Source organism: Corapipo altera, unplaced genomic scaffold, assembly GCF_003945725.1.
Source record: "Corapipo altera isolate COAL_440 unplaced genomic scaffold, ASM394572v1 113, whole genome shotgun sequence".
In the NCBI taxonomy this organism is placed as follows: Eukaryota; Metazoa; Chordata; class Aves; order Passeriformes; family Pipridae; genus Corapipo; species Corapipo altera.
The window spans coordinates 2,135,418-2,157,916 of NW_020884895.1; the positions used below are offsets into that span (position 1 = coordinate 2,135,418).

Below are 22,499 nucleotides of genomic sequence, written 5' to 3' on the forward strand. Positions count from 1 at the left end.
GACAAAGCAGTGAATGCAGTCAATTCCTTTTGCCTTTCAGAGCCTGCTGGGTCTGAAGCATTAGTGAAGACTGAGAACAGCTCCAACTGTGCAAATCCAAAGGCACCCCAAACCTGTGCTATAGCTTTAAAGGCACCGGTAGCATTTCCCCAGCTGATATGGCAAGCAGGAATAGCTGAGCCCCTCAGATAAGGAATGCTTCTCTCCTATATCAAGTTTCAGCTGCTCCTTCTTCCCCAGGCAACACTCCCAATGTCCGTCCAACACTCACCCTGTGCTTGTGAGCACAGGAGCAAAACCAAAGCACATGCAAAAACCTGAAGTAAATAGGACTTGTCATCAAAACACCTCCAGGAAACAACCTCTGCTGCTCTTACAAATGCTAACAAGGAGAACCAGGCCTGAAGCACAAATGAGGACCATGCAGGCAGGTGAGGTCACTGTGGCCATGCTCACCCCCAGCCACAGGGGTGGTGCAGGCACAAGGACCTCGCCTTCGGAGACTTCTGTTCAGCACCTGGAATAGGTGGTGCAGCTGACTGCCAGGAGGGTAAGGAGACAGGATCCCAGACCAGCGAGCTGCAGAGCCACCAGAGCAGCGGCAGTGCAGTGTGAGGGTGGGCTGGTTTCGCCCTTAAGCTCAAGGCGTCCAAAGGAGAGGCCCGGCAGCTGCTGTCCTGGCCGGGACTGATGGGGACCACAGTGCAGAGCATCAGGTGCTGAGGGCACACGTCTGTGGCCATTACTGTCCTCCAGTGGCAAACATACTCTGGGCCCGCGTGGGTGATGGCAGCCACACTCTGCTCTGACAGCCCATTCACCGTGTGCTTCCTCCCACCGGGGACGCTGCAAGCACCAATCCCACCCATCCCAAGGGGTCTGTTCCTTCCCAGATCGCTCCCAGGTACCTCCGCACCCGTGCGCTGGCTGTGCACACACACTCCCACACACCCACGCAGGACGGGAGCTCCCCAGGGGCACCCCCAGCGCATCCCGGGTGCTTCCCAGGCACCACGCGCGCGCCGGCACTGCAGCCACCCGTGTTCCCGCACGCACATCCCGCGCTCCCTGCCGCGTCCTACATAACTCGTTACTGACCCACGCGTGCACACACAGGACCCTGCCGCCCCCGGTGCCAGCGCACACGCGCACTGACACCGCCCACCACACCCGCACCCCGTGTCACGCCTCCCGCAGGTTCCTACGCGGGACACTCACACCCGCACCCCGTGCCACGGGCTCCCCACGGGCACCCACGCGGGCCGCGCCGCCAGGACGCCCGCACCCCCACGCCCGTGTCCCGCCTCCCGCGGGCGCCCAACGCGGGGCCGCGTCCCGGGGACACTCGCGCCCCCCGCGCGCGTCCCGCCCCCGCGCGCGCCCCCGCGGCCCCACCTGCTCTCCGCGCGCCCCGCGTGGGGCCCGATCTCCATCGCGGGCGCGCGCGCGCGGCCCCGCCGCAGCCGCGACACCGTCACGTGGGGGCGGTGGGGGAGGAGAGGCTACCCCACCCCGCGTTGTCTTCCTACCACCATTCCCGGCGTGCCCCGCGGCCGCCCGGCGCTCCCAGCGTCGCGGCGGACTACAACTCCCGGCGTGCACGGCGGTTTCGCCTCAGCCGCCCCTGCCCCGCAGCGCTTGGCGTTCCCCGCCGGTGCCTTCAGAGAGCGGGTTAAAAACACAGTAACTGCTGAGATAACCCTCACCAAACCCTGCGTAGCACGTGATGAGAAAAGTGTGATGGCAGGGGAAAAAAAACCAAACAAAAAACCAAAGAACCAAAAAAACAACGTGTCCCTGAGGGGCAGCTCATGCTCTGATCACACCTGCAGGGACAGAGGAACTGGACAGAGGGTTCTCGCGTCCGCTGCAAGGAGGGTGTGGGAAATACAGCAGAGTTGGGTGCGCCTTCCACTGAAATGCAGTGAAATGAAACCTGAAAAAGGAAAAAGTGATGCTGCTGCCTTCAGACTGAGAACAGTCAATGACAAATAGGAGATGAAACCCAAATATGTCTGGAGTTGTCTGATGCCTCAGAAACCAAAGTTATGTATTTTACAGAACCACAGAATCAACTAGGCTAAAAAAGACCTTTGATATCATCGAGTCTGGCCTAAGACCTAACATCACCTTGTCAACTAGACCATGGCACTAAGTGCCATGTCCAGTCTTTCCTTAAACACCTCCACCGACGGTGACTCCACCACCTCCCTGGGCAGCCCATTCCAATGCCCAATCACCCTTTCTCCAAAGAACAATATTTATACAGTGGAAACTCCCTATAACTATTACTTTTAATGATAAATATATGCTGCATACATGAAAAAGCACCCCTTGACCTGACAATTTGTATGTGGTTTATTTTACCAGTACAGTACTTCTGCAGCATGTGGGGGAACAGCATTCTGTACTGCTGTTCTTAATAACAGCAACACATTTTTCAGAAGGACTCCTCATACAAAGTAATTGTATACAAGTGTGGAACAACAACTTCAGCCCAGTTGTCAGGCAGAAATTTCCTTGCTTAGAGGGTACTGCAGTGATTGAAAACACTGGCTCTACGTGGCAGATTTGGTATCACAGCATCAGACTGTGTTGACTCTAACAGTAAAAATATTGGAGGAAATCATGTCATCAGGACTACTGCAATCATTAGAGGATCATGTCTGGTGAAATGGAGCATGCAAATAAAGCTGACAGATCTAATTTAGCTCCTGAATCAGGAATTACAAGATTCTTCTAGTTCCGCAAGTCAGAAATAGCCTGGATGTTACTCAACAGTGATTTTTTAAATTTCTTCAGAAAAAAACCTTCTCCTTTTCCCTACTTCATTATGTTGTTTTCATATGTTACTTATAGACATTGTTTACTTAACTATTGTCAATGCCCACATTGATTTAATCACACACAGATGTGAGCTTCTGGGACTGCACTGAGGTTAAACTGGAGATTAATCCTTCAGTGCAAAATCTGAGGAGTGCCAATAGAGGTCAACAATTGTAAACATATGTTATACGTACATATATATATAAATATATATATCCTTTTGCTGAACAGTAGCAGAATTTGGAATCTCACAGACCTGATTGCTGTTTGGGGAAGATTTGGATGACAAAGTTAGTTACTGACTCTTTAAGCATAAAGAGCACATTGCAGAGAAGGAAGAATTGGAAATTATTGGTAGAAGCCAGACAATTTCATGTTAGGAATAAGAGGCTATTTTTATCAGGGCAGTGCCTGTGTCCCTAGGGAAGTAGAGACCTCCTTTGGAAGGTGCACTGGAATAGCTCACTGGTTTCTGGGATCAATTCAGGTGTGGTATTCCACAGCTCACAACATGCAGTTTGGACTAGACAGTCCCCTCTGGCTTTAAATGTTTGAGTGCACTTAGGACCTGATCCTTTGGGTGTTGTTTCTGCATGGTAATTTTAGCACTTCCTCCTGGGAATTTCAGCATGTTCAGCAGGTAACATCTACTCTGCAATTCCTCCACAATGTACCAGAACAAGGGGGGTTACTGGGCAGCTGAGTCATGTTGTCTCATTTTGGTGAGGAGACAACTAACTGGTGCTCAGGAAGAGTTTGGGAAAGGCCCAGGAAAGAACCAGCCCCAAAACTTATTACAGCCTGTGGGTGCTTTAGACACACAGTGTTCTTACAGTGGATACAAACTCAGCATGGTTGAATCATACTGGACTTTATACAGTTAAAGGACTGGTTCTTTGTACTGTCAGTGCCATGTGGAAACTTTGACTCTTGGCTGGATGCTGGCACAGTCCTGAGAGCCACATAGCAAACCAAGAGCTGATATTTGCATGGTTGCCTTCATGATCCCCACGGCATTCCAGCCATTTTGAACACAGAAGGAAAATACTCTTCAGAAGCAGAACTTTTGCCTGGTTTTCTGTTGTGCTGAGCAGCAGATAGGTGGTGTCCTGTTCGGATAATAAATGCAACCCATGGATCTGGTAAACCGGATTTTTTCTGATTTCCACTTGTCACAAGGGCAGGCAGCAACTGCCACCTTTGAAGTTCCCATGTTTGTTTGGGGTAAACAGAGCATTTGTTTATTGGTGTGACGCAGTTCCCAGATGGAGCTGCACCCTACAGCATCACAGGAATTTGGTTTAATGCTTTTTAAAAAATACATCTTTTGGCACCTCTATTATTAGTAGTTGTTGGTAATCTGGCAATAGCATCTTTGCTTTAGAAATGCAGCCTGATTATAAGAACCTCAAATCCTACTTGTCATCAATCACTTGTCATCCAATCCCACTTGTCACCTGGGGGAAAATGTGTAAGTTATCAAATCCATCAGTCCATCTGAACATGCTGCACATGGAGAACACACAGAATAAACCGGGATGGAACTGTCAGCCTCCAGCACTGTGGTCACGAGCTTCTCCTGCCTGAAGGGAAAATCTCTCACTAGCCGAAGGTGTCCTGTGACAGTAACTGAGCCATTCTCTTCTAGACAGTAGGAAGCAGCAAGAAGAACATCCAGAAGCATGTTATTGGCCTTATTTTAATGGGAAGAGATGCCTAGAGTGTACAGGGAGACAACAAAGCCTTGTCAACAGTCTGTAGTGCAGGACACAGCAGAGGCCAGAAAGCCTCTACTGGCTCATTCTTGCCTTTCATGATAACACTCCTAGAAAGATCTCCCATTGTAAAGGCCTCTACAGTGTTTCAGTGCAGGTGCCTCCCAGCACAGGACAGAGCTGTGACAGGGATTACACACAAGGGAGCTCATTGTGTGTCAGGAACTCAGGATATTACACTTGTCATGGAGTGTTTATTTTAGCAAATGCGCATGTGGCAGACGTGGGCAGTTAAAGAAATGTGGGAGTGTTTCTGCTGCCAGGAGGTGTGTGCAAGGTCAGGTATGGAAGTCTTTATTCCTGCCCAAGGGCATTTGCAATGCAGTCCCTGGAGTCTCAGTATGGAGCTCCCCCTCCGGAGGCTGGTGGGCAGACCATAAAACGAGCTATCCTTGGTGCAGAGCCTGCTGAAGGCCCAGGGTGAGGGAAGACAGACACCTGTAGAATGGCAGCCACAGCACAGCTCCGAGGGAAAACTGGGGGAGATGTGGACAGTAATGCCAGGTGACCATTTTGAGAGGGGAAAATGGATGTGGGTTTTCCTTTCAGCATTTACTGCCTGGCTTCTGAAGGAAGTCTGTCCTCTGCAATCACCTTGTCTGCCCATCTGATCCTTCCTTTAGTGCCTCTGGAACTCACTGACCAATTTCAACCAAGCATGAGCAAGACATAGAGATTTCAGAGATAATGACTATCCCTTAAATTAAACAGAGTGTCAAAGGAAGGAAGTGCCGCTCTATAAAATATAGGTAGATCCCAGCTCTGTTACACATAACTTACTTAGCAGCAGCCAGTTCTCCACTAGGGATGTGTGCACTGCTGACCCCTCAACAATACCAACAGCTCCAAAGAATGCAAATATTCAGGGAGGAAGGAAAGGCTTCACTAGATTCCTTGTTCAAAAAACAAAGTTGTTGATTTCCCTTCTGAATTTCTCAATCATGTGATTCTAACCAAAGGCTGGATAAGATAACAGCTCTGAAAAGAGACCAAAGAGAACAAAATGTCCATGGACACACTGTTCCAGGTTTAAGTACTAATTTTAAGCCTTCCATGATATTTTTAAATAGGAACCTGGTTTGAACTCTACCATTTCACATTTGGAAACATATTTTTACTCAAAACCACCCTGTTTTGCTGTTCACAGTACAGGTTATTTGTTTTAATTGCACTGGGGTTGCAGGCAAAGGCATCTCACATTCAGCTTCCCAGCTGAACACCCTTCCCTACCCTGCAACATGGAATGGTTTGGGTTGGAGGGGACCTTTAGAGGTCATCAGGTCCAACCCCACTGCCACAAGCAGGGACACCTTCAACCAGATCAGGTTGCTCAGAACCCCATCCAACCGTACCTTGACTGTTTCCAGGGATGGGGAATCCACCAGCTCTCTGGGCAACCTGTGACAGTGTTCTACCACCCTCACTGTAAAAAAATTCTTCCTTATATGTAAAAATATTCTTCCTTATATCCTTATATATATATATATATTCTTCCTTATATTATATTCCACCCTCTTCCAGTTTAAAGCCATTATCCCTTTCCTATTGCCACAGGCCCTGCTAAAAAGCTTGTCCCATCTTATAGGCCCATTTCAAGTACTGAAAGGCTGCAATGTGGTCTCCCCGGAGCCTTCTTTTCTCCAGGTTGAACAACCCCAGCTCTGCCAGCCCTTCCTCATGGGAGAGTTGCTCCATCCTTCCAATTATCTCAGCACTCCATCGGACCTCCAGCCAGCCCATGATTTCATGCCCTGTTCTCCAAGCCCCCAGCACAGCGCACCCTGCCAACAGCCTTGCCTCCCAGCGCCCCACGCCGATGTGGCAGGGAAGCCCTGACCCTTCCCAAGGACACGGCTCTCCCTAGAGAATCCCCTCCTGGGAGCGGCCTCCCAGCAGTACCCGCCCCGCGGCATCGCCCCCCGCCCGCCGTACCTGCTCCTCCCGGCAGCCAGGGGGCGCCGTGGCAGAGGAGCGGCCGCGACGCTCCCCGGCCCGGGAGTCTGTGGCCTGGGCTGGGCGGAGCTGTTGAGCATGCGCGGGGCTGGCGGGGGGGCGGTCCAGGCCTTAGGGAGTTGGTGGCGGCGGGACTTGAGGGCGGCCATGAACGTGTTCGGGGCTGCGGCACCACTCCCGGGCTCGTCGGCCGCGGTGGGGGCCCGGCACGGCGACGGCCTGGAGAAGATCGACATGTCGTTGGGTGAGGAGCGGGGCTGGGCCCGCCGCTGCGGGGGACGGGGCTCGGGCTGAACCAAGTGCCGGGGCCGCGGGGGGGCGGAATGAACCATCGGGCTGTGCCGGGCACCGGCGCGGGAGGAACCAACGGGGGCGGGCGGGGGGGACAGGACCCTTCCACAGCGGGAGCGGCGGGGGGCGAGACCCGTCTGTGTCTCCGGGAGCAGCGCTGCTCCCTGACCCGGGGATCGCACTCCCTGGCTGGGGGAGAGCCGGGACCCCTTTGTGCCGCCTGAGTGTCCGAGCAGGCTGCAGACCAGGGCTTTGCGGGCTTTTGGCCTGGTGAGGCCCTCAGTCCCCGGGCCCTTGGCTGGGTGGCCCTCGGGGAGCGTCCCAGGGCCTCGCCTGGCGCTCGTAGCTGTAGAGACGGGTGAGGTTTGGTTGTCTCTCAGCTGGCCTTGCCCTTTTATTCTTCTCAGGTCTGTAAGTCGGCAATGGCAAGTCTCGCGTGTATCCCCTTTGCAGTTCAGTATCAGTCACATCCAGCGTGACGTCGCCTCGACCGTGTAGTTTCCTGACAGTCCGCCCCGTTCTCCTCTGCCCTCCCATGGCAGGAGGGGGGTGTGTTAGGAAGGTGCCCAGGCTCATTACAGACCTGCAGGGCTGTGTCTCTCCGGCACGTCTGAGAAACTGTCATCCACGCTATAGGTATTTCAGTGAGGTATCTCAGAGTAGTTCTGTTCTGCTGCTTTGTACTGAGTTCCCTTAACAGTCGGGACAATCTGGTTCATTTCTGGAGTGCATTTTCCAGTTTAGTTTTATTAAAAAAAAAAAACACCTAAAAAATTTGGTTTGTACACTCCAAGACTGCTCTGTGATGCTACCAGAGTGTGATAGGTTGGTGCTATCAGGAGATGTTCTTCAAAAAGAAGAATCACAATGTGAACTGGAATTATTAATGGCAGACTTGGCCTTTGTGGACCACCATAAAATAAGAGGATTTTATGGTTTTTCCTTCTGTAAATAATCCAGTGGAATTCTTTGCTTTGGCAATGAAGATAACTTGTGAAATGACATTTAGAGTTTGTCTGAATGTGGAGTAGCTTTAGAGCACTGGTAGAAAACTATATACCTGTGTTTATTTATAGCACACAGTCTTTGTTTGCAGGGTTACTGAGGTAAATAGTTATTGATTCTGAGTGGCTTGTTGTATTTTCATACCTTCTAATGCTAACCTGGCCAAGTCACTGCTACATTCCTGGCCATTGACTAATAGGAGATTGCAGAGGACTGTTGTAGTGCCATGAAGATGTTTGCTTAAGGTGGTGGCGTGAGCAGGTGTAAACGGTGTCATCCCTGGCTACTGTCCTCAAGTCAAAGCTCCTTGGTCTGGTGTAAACAAAGAGCAGATGCAGTCCCACATCTGTCCAGATAGCAAAGGAACTGACACGACCTTAATCGAGGAAATCTTAAGATTGAGATCTCAAAGTTGACTAAATTCTCATGTAACAAAGATTAATTGTATTTTTGTTGTGTTATGTGCAGCTCATCTGAAGCTGAGCTTCCAGTTTGATACTGTTCCCAGATGATTCTGCTGTTCCAGCTGTAGGTGTGATCTCTGATCTCAGGCAAGATAGGAGAGTGCTTCAGTGTGTCTCCACTAACAAATGCACAGAGTCCCAAATGTCCTTCATTTCCACAAATAAGAGAGTAACTGAAACTTAAGTCCTTTTGTTAAAAACTTGTAACCCTGTGTGCAGCAATATCTGACTTGCGAAAATGGGGTTTAAGATGAAGCAAAAGCCTATGTTCTCTGAACATGGTGGTTTGTGTCACAGGTCCATAGGAGTGGAAGCAGCCGTTGTGTGGAATTACATGTTCTGCTCTAACAGCTTTGGAAGTTTTAGTTTTTGTTGACCATCACTTTATTTGTGGTGCTACATTCCAATAACGCTCCTGGCTGAGTACTAATCCTTGCTCTAGGGATAACCCCTTTGGTGAAGAAGATTCTATAGATGTCTGACACTGGGTGACCTGCATCAATATTCATTGTCCTGATAGATTTACCTGAATATTCAATCACAGTTGCAGCAAATTAAGCTGATTTTTGTAGTTACGTTTTTTCGCGCTGTTTTCTCTCTTCTACCCCATCTGAGTCCATTTGAACTCAAATGTTATGGGGTTACTCTTACAAACAGAGTAACCCCATTCCCATCTCTCCTTGACTCAGAAAAGGTTGTCCACATGTTTGTGGAGGCTCCCTCTTGAAACGTGAAGTTTTTATCAGTTGTGCTCTCAGGATTGAGATGCAGCAAACACAGTTTGACAACTTCCTTTATGGTATTTTTGTGAACAAGATCACAGTCAGATAAAAGCTGCCACACACAGTTGGTTTACTCTTCTCTTTTGAGCTGCCTACCAGGTCAGTGAAGGAAATCAGACTGGTGTGGAATGATTTGTACTTGATAGACCTGCTGTTCATTTTTCATCAGCTTATTCCTTACACCTACTCTAGAACCGATTAATAATTTGTCCAACATTGTTTCCCTGGACAACAGATAAGATGGTTGCTTTGGATTGCAGGTACCTGGGGAGAGAAGTCTTGTTTTTTTCCCATCATCTCAGTTTCTGTGAACATCTGAGAGTAACTGGTGGCCCAAGTTGTTCTCTCTTTGTGATTTTTCTTAGGTAACTTTTAAAATCAAAGAACTAAGGCTGGAATTGACAATTTGTCTGGAATCTGCAAAGTCTGGGAGTGAGATGGGATTGCTTTTTTTTTTTTTTTAACAGTATACAAAAACTAATGGAGTCATTCAGTTTAAAATTTAATGCTGGACTGAATGTGATAATCTTACAAACCTCTTGAATTTTCTGGGTGTATGCAACTCCTTCCCTTTTTCTAAAGTGTTATAAAGTAAGTATTGTAAGACTAACAGGGACTGGAAGTTTACTGCAATAATGTTTCTAGAACCTTAACCTGTATGTGCTGCCTTTGCAAGATTGACTGGTCTGTTTTCCATGACTCCAGGCTGCTCAGGGGGTTTTATTCAGTACGTCAAATTTTATGCAGTGTGTCAAATTTTTATTTTTTTTTTTCTTTCTTCTTGCAGATGATATAATTAAGTTGAACAAGAAAGAAGAGAGAAAGCAATATTCTCCTAAAATAAAAAGAGGGCTTCAGCAGAATCAAACTCGACAGTTCGGTCCTCCAGGCTCCAAGTGGGGAATCCGACAGCAGAAGGGTGTGTATGCCCAACATAATGTGGATTGCACAGTGTCTTTTTTGAGCTGAAATGTAACCTAATGAAATGCATGGGTTTACATGGTCAGTTCAGGTGTCTTTCAAATAGTGTCATATACACTTTTGATTATGTTTCAGGTTTTTTTTCCTAATCTGTTTATATTTGATTTTGTTTCTGGTTCAGTGTGAGAAAGTGTTGGACATGTTTGGCCATCAGGGAGCTTGAAGGACTGTCTGACTCAAGGAGGGATTGGCTTTCTTTCTGATTCTTTAGATTTATTTTAATTTTGGAAATTGTGTTGATCCTTTGTCCCTTCTCAGAGATGGACAGAATGAGTGCTTATGCCAAAACCTGTGTAGTAGGAAACGTGGAGGCCTTGCCAGAACTCAGAGCTTTGTTAAAAAAAGACAGCATATTTATATTTGCTGACTAGAATTCTCTTTGTAGGCCTCCCCAAAATATCTGTTACTGCAGCCTGCAATGCTGGCTCTGGAATATATAAATGAACAGTGCAGAGTCTGAATTGGCTTTTCTTGGTATGAGCTTGGGATGCAAAGAAAGTACTGTGTCAGCCTTCTTAAGCCAGTGTTTTTACAATGGAATACAAAAAGGGGAAAAAATCATATAGGCAGGGAGTGAAGAGAGAAAAAGTACACAGTAACAGCTTTGCTGTCAGTTCCCCTGAGTAACTCAGGTGTTTTTTGATAGACAAGAGATATATTTTAGAATGTTCTCAGGCTTTAGTCAAGTACATGGCCAGCACCTGCTTGAAGTATAGTCTGGTTTTGCTTACAATTAATTTTGAGAAGTATGTTTTTAGCACTGGATGATCAAAATATGGAAAAATATTGGCTAATCAGGAAGCTTATCACCTCAGTAGAAGCTAGTTAGGTGCTTAGATTAAGACCTAATTTCTTGTTTAGTAGCATTCATTTAAAACAAAGACCCATCTGTCTGGTGTATGTGCAAAGGTCCCCATTTTTTCTCTGTCTTGCTTAGTGTTTGTTGTAGCAGCAGCTTGTCATTAATGTCTTAGACACAAATGTCTTTGGGCATCAGTGGACTGTCATGTTGTTCAGGGCTCAGGTTGTGTTACTGGTGCACCTCTAATAAATTGGTGACAGTGCAGGAAAAAATTTTACATCTCTCAGCCCAAGTGTGAGAATATTTGTGTGGGTGAAGAGTAAGCGATTTTAAGCTGTAGATTATCAAAACACGTAGGCTCTTTTAATGACTGCAGTTGTCAAGTGTAGTTGTTTATCATCTAAAGGGCACAAAAGAAACAAGTATTAGAATTTAGAATTTCAGGAGAAACTCAAGCTGAAGCTAAATACAGCTGCCTTGGCAGTTACTTTTCTCTGTTGGAACCTTCCCTGCTAGCCTGCCCCTGTTGTAGGAGAGTTTTTTTTGCAGAGTTGCCAGATTCATGACATATTGAAACATTGTGAATAGCGTTAACTGCTCCCTCCTATAAAGTTCCACACATTTTTTCTCACTGAAAACAAACATGTCTTACATTGTTTTTAAGCAGAAGATGTCATTAAATAGTTCTTCTGGGCATTCTAGTTATTAGTAGCTAATAACCAGTAGATTTATTGCTGTTCTGGTGCTATTGGAGTTACTCTGATAAATAGCACATCCTCTGTTTGTGGACAGCTACAGAAACCACAGATGATCAATAGCATTTCATTCCTTGCCAAACTCTCTGGAAAGAAATGAGGACCTTGAGCGGGGACTCTTTTCAGCTTTTTATTTCAGAGAGAGGAACATTGTTCATTTAAATAAAAGTTGTCCTTGGTGATAGACAGAATGCAGCTGCACAAAGCCCTGTGCAGCCTGAGCTAACTTGGAGGTTGTCATTTATTCTGGTTCAGAGGTTGGTCCAGAAACCTTGTGAGGTCTCTTTCAGCCTAAGCAACCCTGCTTCTCAGCTTTTCTCTTAGAAAAGGAGAGCATTTGCTAACCAGCCACAAAATGTGGGTACACATCAGGTCTCCGTGGCAGATTGATCTAAACTGGGTTCTGATCTGTGATTTGCCTCATGTGATTACTCCTGTCTCATGAGGAAGCACAGATTTATTATGAATGCTGTGAAGTCAGATATGTTAAAACTAGATGTGTCTGTTGCTGGAGAGCTGACTCCGTATTCTAAATGTATTTTGCAGTCTGAGATTCTAGAGGGGGTGATGCTTTGGGACAAAACTGAAGCATGGTCTGTATCCATAGCACGAAGATAAATGGTTCCATACAGGGCTAATCCAGCCCTTGTAACTGGAGATACTACAGACCTCAGACTTACAAGCCTTTTATATTCAAAGGCTGCTTTCAGTCCTAAGTTTGTCCAGACTGCCATGCAGAGTCCTAATTGAAAACACTTTAAGTGTGATGTAATTCATGCACTGTTTAATCTGATTCTGTGGGCCAATTGCTATGTTCTTTCTCTGCAAACCACGTCTTGGGAACCTCTGATTGAAATAAATAATCTTTGAAGCTGTTTGGTTTTTTTTTTTCTTTAAATTAAACTGGTAACTTAAAGTTTCCTGAATGGGGAGGGAGCTGAGGGTTTTTTTTGGTTTGGTTTGGTTTTATATTATTCAGTACCTGATGAAGTTCCATTTCACAGTATTTTAAGAGTTTTTGAACTTTTTGTGCTTGTTGCAGCTTACGGTAAGAATCGTTTGGGGCGCAGAAAGAAGATAGCAGGGAAGAAGCGTTCTTATGGAGTTATAACAGGCCTGGCAGCCAAGAAAGCACTGGGTTCATACAAAGAAGTCAGTCCTCTGCACAGACAGCCACTGAGTGAGAAGGTAAGTAATGCAATCCTAGTGACTCATGTCAGAACAGGTTAAAAAAATAAAACCCAAGTGCATCAGAACAGCGCTACTGAAATATAAAATGGAGACATATGGTACAAGCTTTTATTAAATTGGGGATGTGTTAGCTGAGTTCTTGTTTGTTTTGAGGGGGCTGGATAATGACTAGGTGCGAAAGTAGTTTTTAACACCTAATTGGGTTGCAAGTCATGAAAATTGAAGTACAGAAGTACATTCTGTGCAAGTATGGAGGGAGTTACTGTATTTTTACAAGAAAAATTGGTTTTGTTACAAACCAATGATTCAGCCAACCTGCAGGTGTTAAGCATGTGCTTACCATTACAAAAATGGAAGTTTCTGTAGAATACTAAACTTCATCAGTAGGCTCCCTATTCTGCACTCCTCCAGTGCATTGGTGCCTGTTCCATTCAGTGTTAGAGAATGGGGATTGCTTTTGGATTTGTGAAGAACACTAATTTTAACAACATGTGGAGCATGGATTTTGTCAGTTTAGGGAGATGGAGTAATGAAAAAGTAACTCCTAAGTTCTGCTGCTTTTTTTTTTCTCTCCTGATAATGTGGAAAATAGAGAATTCATGAAAGTGTAGAAGGTATTTTCAAATGACTGTGAAAGGCAGGCAAAGCTAAAGGTGTTCTGTATGCAGTTTGTAAATGGAAATTGAAAGAAAAATGTTTGGGTGTGTGTAGTATACATTATGGTGTATATATTTATTGTTTTTTAAGAATGCACAGAGGAATTACCCAGTTTTGAAAAGGAAAACAAACCTGCAGAGACAATCTGAAATGCAGAGAAAACAAGCTCCTGCCCTCAGGAGGACTGCCCCACTGAATAGGAGGTAAAATACCAAGCCTGATTTCTGAACTCTCCTTGGCAATTTTCCATAGGGAGTCTTGTTTGACAGGACCAATCCAAGACAGTAGGTGCTGGCAGTAGCAATATGGTCAAGGCTACCTTGTGTGTGACATTCTACAAATCTGGAAGCCAAGTGTGGGACAAACATGGTCTCCATACAAAGCCAGATATTTACTACCAGGTAGAGCACTGAGGAAGTACCTCTATTTGTGAGCAGCTGGTATCCTGCCTTAAGTTGGATCATAGGCAGCTTGTATTTATTTGAGCATCCTGGTCTAGGGGGAGGTGTCCCTGCCCTTGTCAGAGAGGTTGGAACTGGGAGATCTTTAAGGTCCCTTCCAATCCAAACCATTCTGTGTTTCTATGATTCTGTATGGAAATGGCCAGTGTGAATTTCCATGCCTTTAGTCAGCCATGGTTTAGTGAACTTCCCAGACAAAATGCCTTTGTGGAAGCTGGTGACACCTACAGCTTCGTGGAAGCCATTACACGTTTTATTTGTGCTGGAATTAACACCTCTTATAATAAACTGTAACCCAACTCCAGGATGAAAGTTTTCACTGTGTGACTCTATTGTTGAAACTGTAAACAAACTTTCTTTATACATATCAATTTTCTTTTTTCATCTAATTAGCAATGTTTAAAGTGCTGGAGGATCGTGAGCAAAGCAAAAAGCAAAATGAATGACCATACTGTCCTGTGACATTAGACAGTGATTTCTCCATTTAGGAGTAACGTGTTTTGTTCCTAGTAGATGAGGAGCTTATCCCAGCTGAAGTGTTCAGCCTCGAAGAGGCAGCACTGCAAATGCCCTTGGTTTGGGCACTTTCTTGACTTTCACAGTAGTCTCTCTAAGGGTTATCTGGGGAGCCTTTGATAACTATATTTTTTAATAAATATTACAGGAATAACATGCCATCCACTTTTGTCAGAATTGGAAACAAACTGAATCAGCAGAAAGACACTCGTCAAGCAACTTTCCTGTTTAGAAGGGGCCTGAAGGTAATAAAAATGACTGAAAGCAACAAGAAAATTGTGCCACAGGTTCTAAGCTAACCTGTAACACTGATATTAAGGAATCAACTTCCAGTATCAGATCTGAGTAGAAGCTTCAGGTGGACTGGGAGATAGGCACAGATTCTTCTAGGGAAGTGTACTTGTCCTCTTCAGTTACTGTAATCCATCAAGTCCTGCTTCTCATTCCAGTGTAGGTGGGCTATTCCAAGGGGCATGGAACTTGTCAGTGTTTGAGGGGGATTGCAAGGTATTCATTTTTTGCTTTTAAAACTAAATGTTAGAAAGCACTGTCCAGCTTTCAGAAGTTGCTCTAAGGTGAAGAATAGAGCAGAAATACTTTTTGGAATCTGATTATGATTTAGTTTGTGTTTTTAGTTATTCTGGGGTTATTTATTTTAGTTATTTAAGTTCTTATTTTAGTTTCTTAGTGATTTATTTCAGTGTTTTTGAGTGAGATCCAGAGAACAGAGGGTGTACTGTGAAAGAAAAGTGGTGGATTTGGTTTTCATTTGTGCCCTCATTCTACATGTGCAAATATGTGAGTGTAAGTAGCTGCTGTCCTCCTTAAACATGGATTGCAAAATTACAGACAGGATCAGGAACTAGACAGGTTTTTCTTGCTGGCCTTGTAGCATTTTGGTGTATCTTACTAAAGTGTATGTTTGCTGGCATAGTCCTCCAAAATGTTGCCAGCTGTCTATTGGTTAAGTTACTGTCATTGGTGGTTTTGTTTAAATCATTTTGCGCTCTTAAAGTAATTTGTTTCCAATGTCTTACAAATAGAACAGTTATCTTTGAGGATCCTCTGACAGTACAACCCTCTTTGTGCAGAGTGTACAAACAGCTTTAAACCTCTATTTTTGAACTTCTGTATTTCCAGCTGCTATGACAGGAATTGAAACAGTGTTCAAGTCCAGTGTCTGTATTGGTGTGTTTTCAGGTGCAGGCCCAGGTGCAGTCGACAGATGATCTCGATAATCAGACAGTAAAGAGAACTCGTCAGTAAGTATCTAATTTGGAAAACTTTGGGTTTGTTACTCATGCAATTCTCGTTTTAGCTCAGACTTCCTGGCTATGATAGTTGAATGACGTGGTTTTTTACCCTCTAGGCACATCAAGGAGAGTGACAGTGATCCTCCCCCTATTCTCAGTTATTTCCTAAATTATCTTCTAATTTAACCAGGAGGCGTTTGTTTGCATAAGACGCTTACAGGAATGAGGGGGAAGGTGGTGGCTTCAGAGGATCAGACCAATCTCTAGTACTCATGAATACTGCATGGACTGGAGGAAAAATTCTAATGTCAGTGTTCTCCTTAGCTCTTGATGTAATTCTCATTTTATTTAATATGCATATAAGCCTGTGAAGCACTTTGGAAATGAAAAAGGCAGATGACAAGGTAGACACTCAGCTCTCCCCCCACATATTTTTCCCATATCATTCTGTGCCTGCTGGGCTCTTCACAGTGTGTTTGTTGGGAACACAACAGGCTGAGCAAGCAGCAGGTGCCACAGACTGCAGTCTGTCACCTTGTGGATTTGCTATGAGGATCATTTTGGCCCCATGTTTGGCAAAAAAACAATGTTTTAAAAGAGTGAACACTTGAGTCAGTGCTGTAGTTCTGGTGCACCTTGACAGAATGTGATCCAGCACTCACCTGAATAGGTTTAGGTGATGTAAAAGCTACAACAGTCAATAGCCACGTGTCTTGTAACTGCTTGTGGTCTTTGTACTGGCCAACATTCTGAAAGGTTGTACATTCTATACTGGCCAGTGTTTGGGACACACCTTTAAAGATACTCTGACTGAAATTTCTGCAACATTTTTGTAAATGATTTCTGTTTTTTCAAACTAGGTGGCGAACTTCTACCACAAGTGGAGGGATCCTGACTGTGTCTATTGACAACCCAGGAGCAATCATAACCCCAATGTGAGTCTTCAATTAAGTTTTGAAATGTTCTGAACGTAGTGAAATTGCTGCTCTGAGCTGTTTAGCAAGTTCCTAGCAGGTATTTCAGGTGACCTCAAAGTCACAGCTTCTTGTAAAGGCTTTGAAATCTGGCTCCTTTCAGAGTGTTTCTGAGCTATATTTAAATAAAATCACCTCTGGATTTCACATCATCTCCCAGTTAGGAGCTTGATGTGGTGTATAGAGTGCAAGAGTGGTGAGCTGGTAGATTTTCATCTTGTCTGCCCCTTCCAAATCAGATTGTGTGGCAGCTGTTTTCTTCCTCTGTCTGAATGGAAATCAATGAGCACCTAGTTGATGAGTGATGGTAATAGTTTGTCCCTGATTCATAAAAATACTGCTGGAGTTATGCTTAGAGAGAGCATTGCTGTATTTGTCTTTGGGAAGTTGATGGTACTGCTATTTATAGGTGTTGTATTTTAAAAAATGTCTTGAGTAGCTTTTTTTCATTAGTAGCATTTTATCAGTAAGGAAGACTGTACCAATTTTTTTTTAATGGAAATAATTAACTGCAAATTATGTGTTTGTCAGTAGAATTGTGAGATAAAAAATAAGATGGCTTCCTGCAGGGATACTTGCTGTCTGATAACAATAACAAATGGTCCCTTTTAGTAGTTCTGCCTGATTTTTACCTTCTTGAATTTGTGCCTTCCATCTATTCAGCCAGCCTGATCAAATGGCTTGATGAAAAATTCATACCTCTGTCAGCATTAAGGCTTTATTGCATAAAACACATATTCATCATGTCCTTTGTAACATTCTTCTTTCACAGTTCCCAGAAATTACGATTAACTCGTACTCCTGTGCCACCATTTCTCATGAAGAGGGACCAATCTGAAGAGAAGAAGATTCCAAAAGGGGTTCCATTGCAGTTTGATATTAACAGTGTTGGAAAACAGGTGAATGCAGTTTCTTTCCATAACCGTGGAAATAGTTTCAAGACTGATAAAAGGCAGTGAGGCACCTTCCTCCTTGACTGTCTAGTGACAGAAAGAGGGAACTAGTGACAACTACTTGTTTCCACTTACAGTTCTTCTACTAACTTGCTATGTAACTTCAAGCAAATAGCTAAGCTCACTGTTCCTGTTCTTCTAGTTCATGTCTTGCACGCCCACTTGATTTAAATGGGATTGAAAATGTTTAATATTCCTTAAAGCCTTCTGGTGTTCCTGCTGTGCTCGTGTCAGCAACTGTGTGTAACTCAGGGATGAGCTGCTTAAACCTGTGTAACCTGCATGGAACCCTGGCAGCTGAATTTTTAAGGCAACTCTTGCTATGCATCTAGGAAAAAAAAAATGTGATGGTGTAAAGGCTTGAAAGATGAGCAGTTTTTCCCAAGTTTCATGAAGACAGGCAATTTGGGGCAGGGATCCTTATGCTGTCATGGAAGGAATTCTTACAGGTGACAGAGTTAGGTGTTGTTCTTGTAATGAGCTCCTTAGTGCCAGCTGTAGAAAACTGCATGGAGTCAAGGCATTGGTCTGGATCTGTTCCATCCATGAATAAGTATGTCAAAAATAGTCTACTACAGTACTCTAAAATTAATTGAACTTTTGGATTAGACTCAACCTGCTGCCTCAACTGAGTGAACTGGAAAGCAGCCTGCATTAACACAGTGAAAAGGACACATTTGTTGAAGTTGCAGAGAATCTGTATGGGGAAATGTGTATTGAAAGTTCCCTTTTTCAGGCTGGCTGTCCTCAGCTTAACCCATCATATTTTTAGTAGGCTTTGAGTAATGACATTGCGTACCGCGTGTTCTTGATGAATTCTGAGAAATGCGAGCCCTTGTAGTCCAATCTGATTTTTAAATAGTGGAGGGAATGATGAAATCAAACCTTCTTTTTAAAAAATCCAAGTGAGGCAACTAGGGAGTCAAGTGGTGATACAGATTGAAGAAGAGGGTATTCTTGCCTCCATTATGTTGATTAAAATAACCCAGCATCTCCGAAGTTTATGGTTAAATGGCTTTATTTTTCAGACAGGGATGACGCTGAATGAGCGATTTGGGATCCTGAAGGAGCAGAGAACTGCGCTGTCTCAGAACAAAGGAAGCCGCTTTGTAACAGTGGGCTAAGCTGGCACATGGACTTGGGCACTGATCCCACCGACCTGAGAACCTGAGATCCAAGTGGGCAGAAGAACACAGCATACGTCACTGAAATTCTCCAGACATCTTGCTAAGATGATGGCAGAGCTATCTCTCTCCTTATTACTTTTACTTTGAATGGTAAAAGACATGATGCCCTGAGGGAGAAAAAGTGGGAGTGGCACCATCACCTGGTTGGAAAACATTCTGTTGCCCAGCTGACGACAAACACTGGTTTTTGATTCAAATTACAATTGAAAAACAAACAAGAATTTTAGAAGTTGTGGGGTTTTTTTCATTTAGGAGTGCTCAGTATCTGTTCTTTGGCCCCTCTGTTATGATAATAAGATTGTGTAAAAGTGTTTCATTACAAACCCCATCTTAGGGTTTTTTAGGGACTGCCTATGAGCTCTCCCTTGGACTGCAGTTTGGCACAGAGCCTCAGTCCATGGATACTTTGGTAGTGATGTAGCAGCATTTTTCATGGGAGCATTGGTTCTGTACTTCTTTGTGCTTTTAAAGTTCTATTTTTTTCCTTTCTTGAAAACTAAAATGTTTTGCATTCTCATTTTCACAAATAAAGCTGTTAGCTGAGACCCAAAATACGAAACTGGGATGGAGACTATTCTACCCTTATCCTTAAAAGTGGTCCAGATTGTATATTGTATTGGAGAAGTACTGCAGAGGCAGTATGAGAGTCATTTAGATTACAAATAGCTCAAGTTCATCTTCGTCTGTAAATGGGGTTTGTCTGTCTCCTTTTTTTCTTAAACTTTAACTTCCTATTTCTTTTTAAAAGGTTTTTCACAAGCTTAATGCAATAACTTCACATTTTTTTAATAATTTCACAGGAATAAATACAGCAGTTAACAAGGAAGTCAGCAGTATGGTAGAATTCCTTACCCTCCCAGACACAGGATTGTCATCCTGCGTACCTTGCCTCAGAGGGTTTTTTCTGGCTCTTAGAAATAGCTGGAGGGAAGCAATCTAATGGCACGTGTTTGTGTATACCAAAGAGAGGTAAGATGGGAAGCTGATCCAAAGTGGTCAGACATCTGGAAATTGGCTGAAATTGGGGAATATTGCTGAATGAAAAGCCCTCGGTTTGCCAGTGTTTGTAAGGCATTAAGCAGGAGCATGTAGTCACTTGCTTTAAGCTTAGCTCTGTGCATCAGAATCTGCAGGAAGTAACAACAAGGGCCTCCTCAGTATGAATTTATATAATCCCTAAAAAAGAGGCACTTCTTCGGAATTCCTTAACTGATGAGCCTAGCACTGACCTATAGCAATGAGGTTTAGGTAGAGTCAGGTGAAAGAGTGGTTGTCCTACTGCATCCAGGAACGTTTATGGTGTTTGAAGCAGGTTTTAACTCCTTTTCATGTTCTTGAAGAATTTAGATTTGACTTCTGACAGAGTTTGTTTCCTTTTTATCTCAAATTCCAAGTTAACTAGCATATACTGGCAACTTCAACCTTGAAGAGCATTTGACAGCAGAAGGGCTTTTTTTTATGTATAGGAGTTTTGAAGTCAGAGTGCACTCTGATGCTATATAGTACTTAAACCCTTATTTTTAATGTTGAAAAATATACCTTAGCAGAAGCAAACTAAACGTAATGGTGTTAAGATTTCTTTCTTAATTACTAGTAGGAATTTTTTTTTTAAACTGTCCTACTGTTAGAATTTGAGTAGATAAAGTGTTGTCAGTCATCCTGTTCCAGTGTATACATTTTCCATGTGCCAGGATGCAACAAAAAAATTCTTTTGCATCAACATAGATGCAAAACATTGATGCAATGCATCAAAAAATGCTGGTTTGTATTTAATGAGAAGATGCTTTACACTGTACTTTTTGGTATTTTTTGGAGAAGTTATTACATTTGATCTATTCTGAAGCTGTTAATTATTTTTTTTTTTTTTAATAAAAGGTTACAGGTTTCATACTGTCGTGTTCCTGTTATAACCACCTGGGCAATATTCTTGTTATGTGAATTTTCTGATAGCGTGGAAGGGGTTCTTACTGATGAAATTCTTATTAAATGTTCTGAAGAACACAACAGAAAGCAGCTTAATTTAAAGAGGGCTCATACTCATTGCCCAGCTTAACACCGTGACAACTGAGTGCTTCTTGGAGTGGCACCGTGTAGGCTCTCGTGCATTTAAATGTATCAGCTACTAATGCGTGTTTCATGTCTCATGTAATGGTTTGGTGTGATTCGAGTGCCAGGTGTGTCAGCCCAAGCACTGGTTGTTGCTGTGACGCGTCTTGCTAGCGAGAAGTCGGTGTCATTTAAATCCTGTGCTACAGGAACATCCCGAGCAGCTACCGCGGCTGTGCCTGGGAGTGCCGTGCTGGCAGGAGGCACGAACAGGGGAAATGCTGCTACAAATTGGTGGTGGAGGAAAAAGTACTGCCTGTAAACGTATTTGATAAGGTTGCTGCTTTTCCCGCCTGGTGGGGATCTGTGTTGGGATCTGTGTTGGGGTCCTTAGTTTCCTGCCGGAAAGGGTCTGACACACAGCAGCGGTGATCGATGCTCACCCAAAAACCAACCTGTGACCTCCCACCTCGGCGGGTAAACTAGAATTTTTAACCATTTCAGAAGGTGTACAGCCACGTCAAGGGGAGCTGGGCGCCAGATTACCCCAGGGCGAGAGGGAAAAAGCAGCCCCGAAAAAAGGACGATTCGGGTTAATTAAATATTGACGCGGAGCCCCGCGTGGTCCCTGCGCCCACCGGGCGGTGGCCGCGCATGCGCAGCTGCCGCCCGCGCTGTCATGCGCCGTCGGGCGGGCCGCGGCGGGGAAATGGCGGCGCCGGAGGGCGGCTGTGCTGGGATGCCCGCGGCTTGTCCCGCTCCGCCCGGGCCCTCGGCCCCCGGCTCCTGGAGCCGCTCCTTGGACCGAGCCCTAGAAGAAGCGGCGGCCAGCGGAGCCCTCAGTTTGAGCGGCAGGAAGCTCCGGGACTACCCGCGGGCCAGCGCCGCCAACCACGATCTCAGCGACACCACCCAGGCTGGTGAGGGACGGGGCGTGAATGGGGCGAGGCGGCGGGGGACGGGGGCAGGGGCTCCTCGGAGAGGGACTGGTGGGGCTGCCTGTGCAGGAGGGAGTCTGAGGTGACCGATTTGCTGTTTCTTAGTTCCTTGAAGCCGGTTTCGTCTCCTCCGCCCTTCCTCTCGGCTGAGGCAGGATGGAGGAGCTGTGGCAGGGTTCTCCTTCCTCTGCCCGTCTGATGAGATCTCTCCCGTTTGTTGGAGTTTTTTTCCTTTATCATCTCCGCTCTGAAGTGTTTTCCTTATCGGGGGCTGTCTAAAAAGACTTGTGAGGTTTTTCTCAGTATTGCTGCTCGCTGATGTGGTTTTAGCCAGCCCTGTTCTTGGTCTGATGTATATATATGTGAGTGTGTTTATATACACATAATCTATCCTGTGCTGCTGACAGGGCAAACCAACTTTCCAAGAAGGGCTGTCAGGTGTGTGTATGCTAAAGACAACAATTTCTTATAAGCTCTGTAAGCTCTTATACTTCTATTATTGTATTTTGAGACAGCCATAAACAAGATATGAAAGGCACTGTGAACATAAGCACATCCCTTTTCTTTCATTCTCCTATATAGTATGGATTTAAGGATATTAAGGAATATGGAATACTTTATAAGGTATAGTAACCAACAGAGCTGTTTTTATCCCTCTGCTCCTCAGATATATTCATAACAGTAGACTA

General features: G+C 44.8%; 3 protein-coding genes and 1 long non-coding RNA gene across 21 annotated transcripts in view; 3 read left to right on the forward strand and 1 right to left on the reverse strand.

Moving 5' to 3' along the window:
* Positions 1–6,797, reverse strand: part of RUBCN (rubicon autophagy regulator) — a 31,565-nt gene extending 24,768 nt beyond the window's left edge. For 3 of the 5 annotated variants that reach the window (XM_027647611.1, XM_027647612.1, XM_027647610.1), the window contains exon 1: positions 6,534–6,797. In XM_027647611.1, the coding sequence (XP_027503412.1) occupies positions 6,534–6,790 (257 nt within the window). In that variant the 5' untranslated portion in view covers positions 6,791–6,797. Of the gene's footprint in view, positions 1–1,395; positions 1,452–6,533 lie in introns of those variants that run through there. The other 2 variants (XM_027647614.1, XM_027647613.1) reach the window with 1 other exon arrangement.
* Positions 6,798–6,961: 164 nt separating this feature from the next.
* Positions 6,962–8,384, forward strand: LOC113949258. Its single transcript, XR_003528397.1, has 3 exons — positions 6,962–7,115; positions 7,253–7,481; positions 8,319–8,384. It is a non-coding gene; the product is annotated as an uncharacterized LOC113949258 (long non-coding RNA).
* Positions 8,385–9,822: 1,438 nt separating this feature from the next.
* On the forward strand, positions 9,823–20,714 carry FYTTD1 (forty-two-three domain containing 1). Its single transcript, XM_027647619.1, has 8 exons — positions 9,823–10,015; positions 12,677–12,822; positions 13,573–13,685; positions 14,608–14,704; positions 15,660–15,721; positions 16,573–16,647; positions 17,459–17,585; positions 18,668–20,714. The coding sequence occupies exons 1-8, from the start codon at positions 9,838–9,840 to the stop codon at positions 18,761–18,763; spliced, it is 894 nt and encodes a 297-aa protein (XP_027503420.1). The 5' UTR covers positions 9,823–9,837; the 3' UTR covers positions 18,764–20,714.
* Positions 20,715–21,576: 862 nt separating this feature from the next.
* Positions 21,577–22,499, forward strand: part of LRCH3 (leucine rich repeats and calponin homology domain containing 3) — a 64,243-nt gene continuing 63,320 nt past the window's right edge. For all 14 annotated transcript variants that reach the window (XM_027647209.1, XM_027647211.1, XM_027647215.1 and 11 more), the window contains exon 1: positions 21,577–21,792. In XM_027647209.1, the coding sequence (XP_027503010.1) occupies positions 21,582–21,792 (211 nt within the window). In that variant the 5' untranslated portion in view covers positions 21,577–21,581. The remainder of the gene's footprint in view (positions 21,793–22,499) is intronic.

Coding starts and splice junctions, on each gene's coding strand:
- FYTTD1 (XM_027647619.1), top strand. CDS start 9,838: ATGCAGTGTGTCAAATTTTTATTTTTTTTTTTCTTTCTTCTTGCAGAT. Junction 15,722..16,572: donor ACAGTAAAGAGAACTCGTCA/GTAAGTATCTAA, acceptor TTTTCAAACTAG/GTGGCGAACTTCTACCACAA. Junction 17,586..18,667: donor TTAACAGTGTTGGAAAACAG/GTGAATGCAGTT, acceptor TTTATTTTTCAG/ACAGGGATGACGCTGAATGA.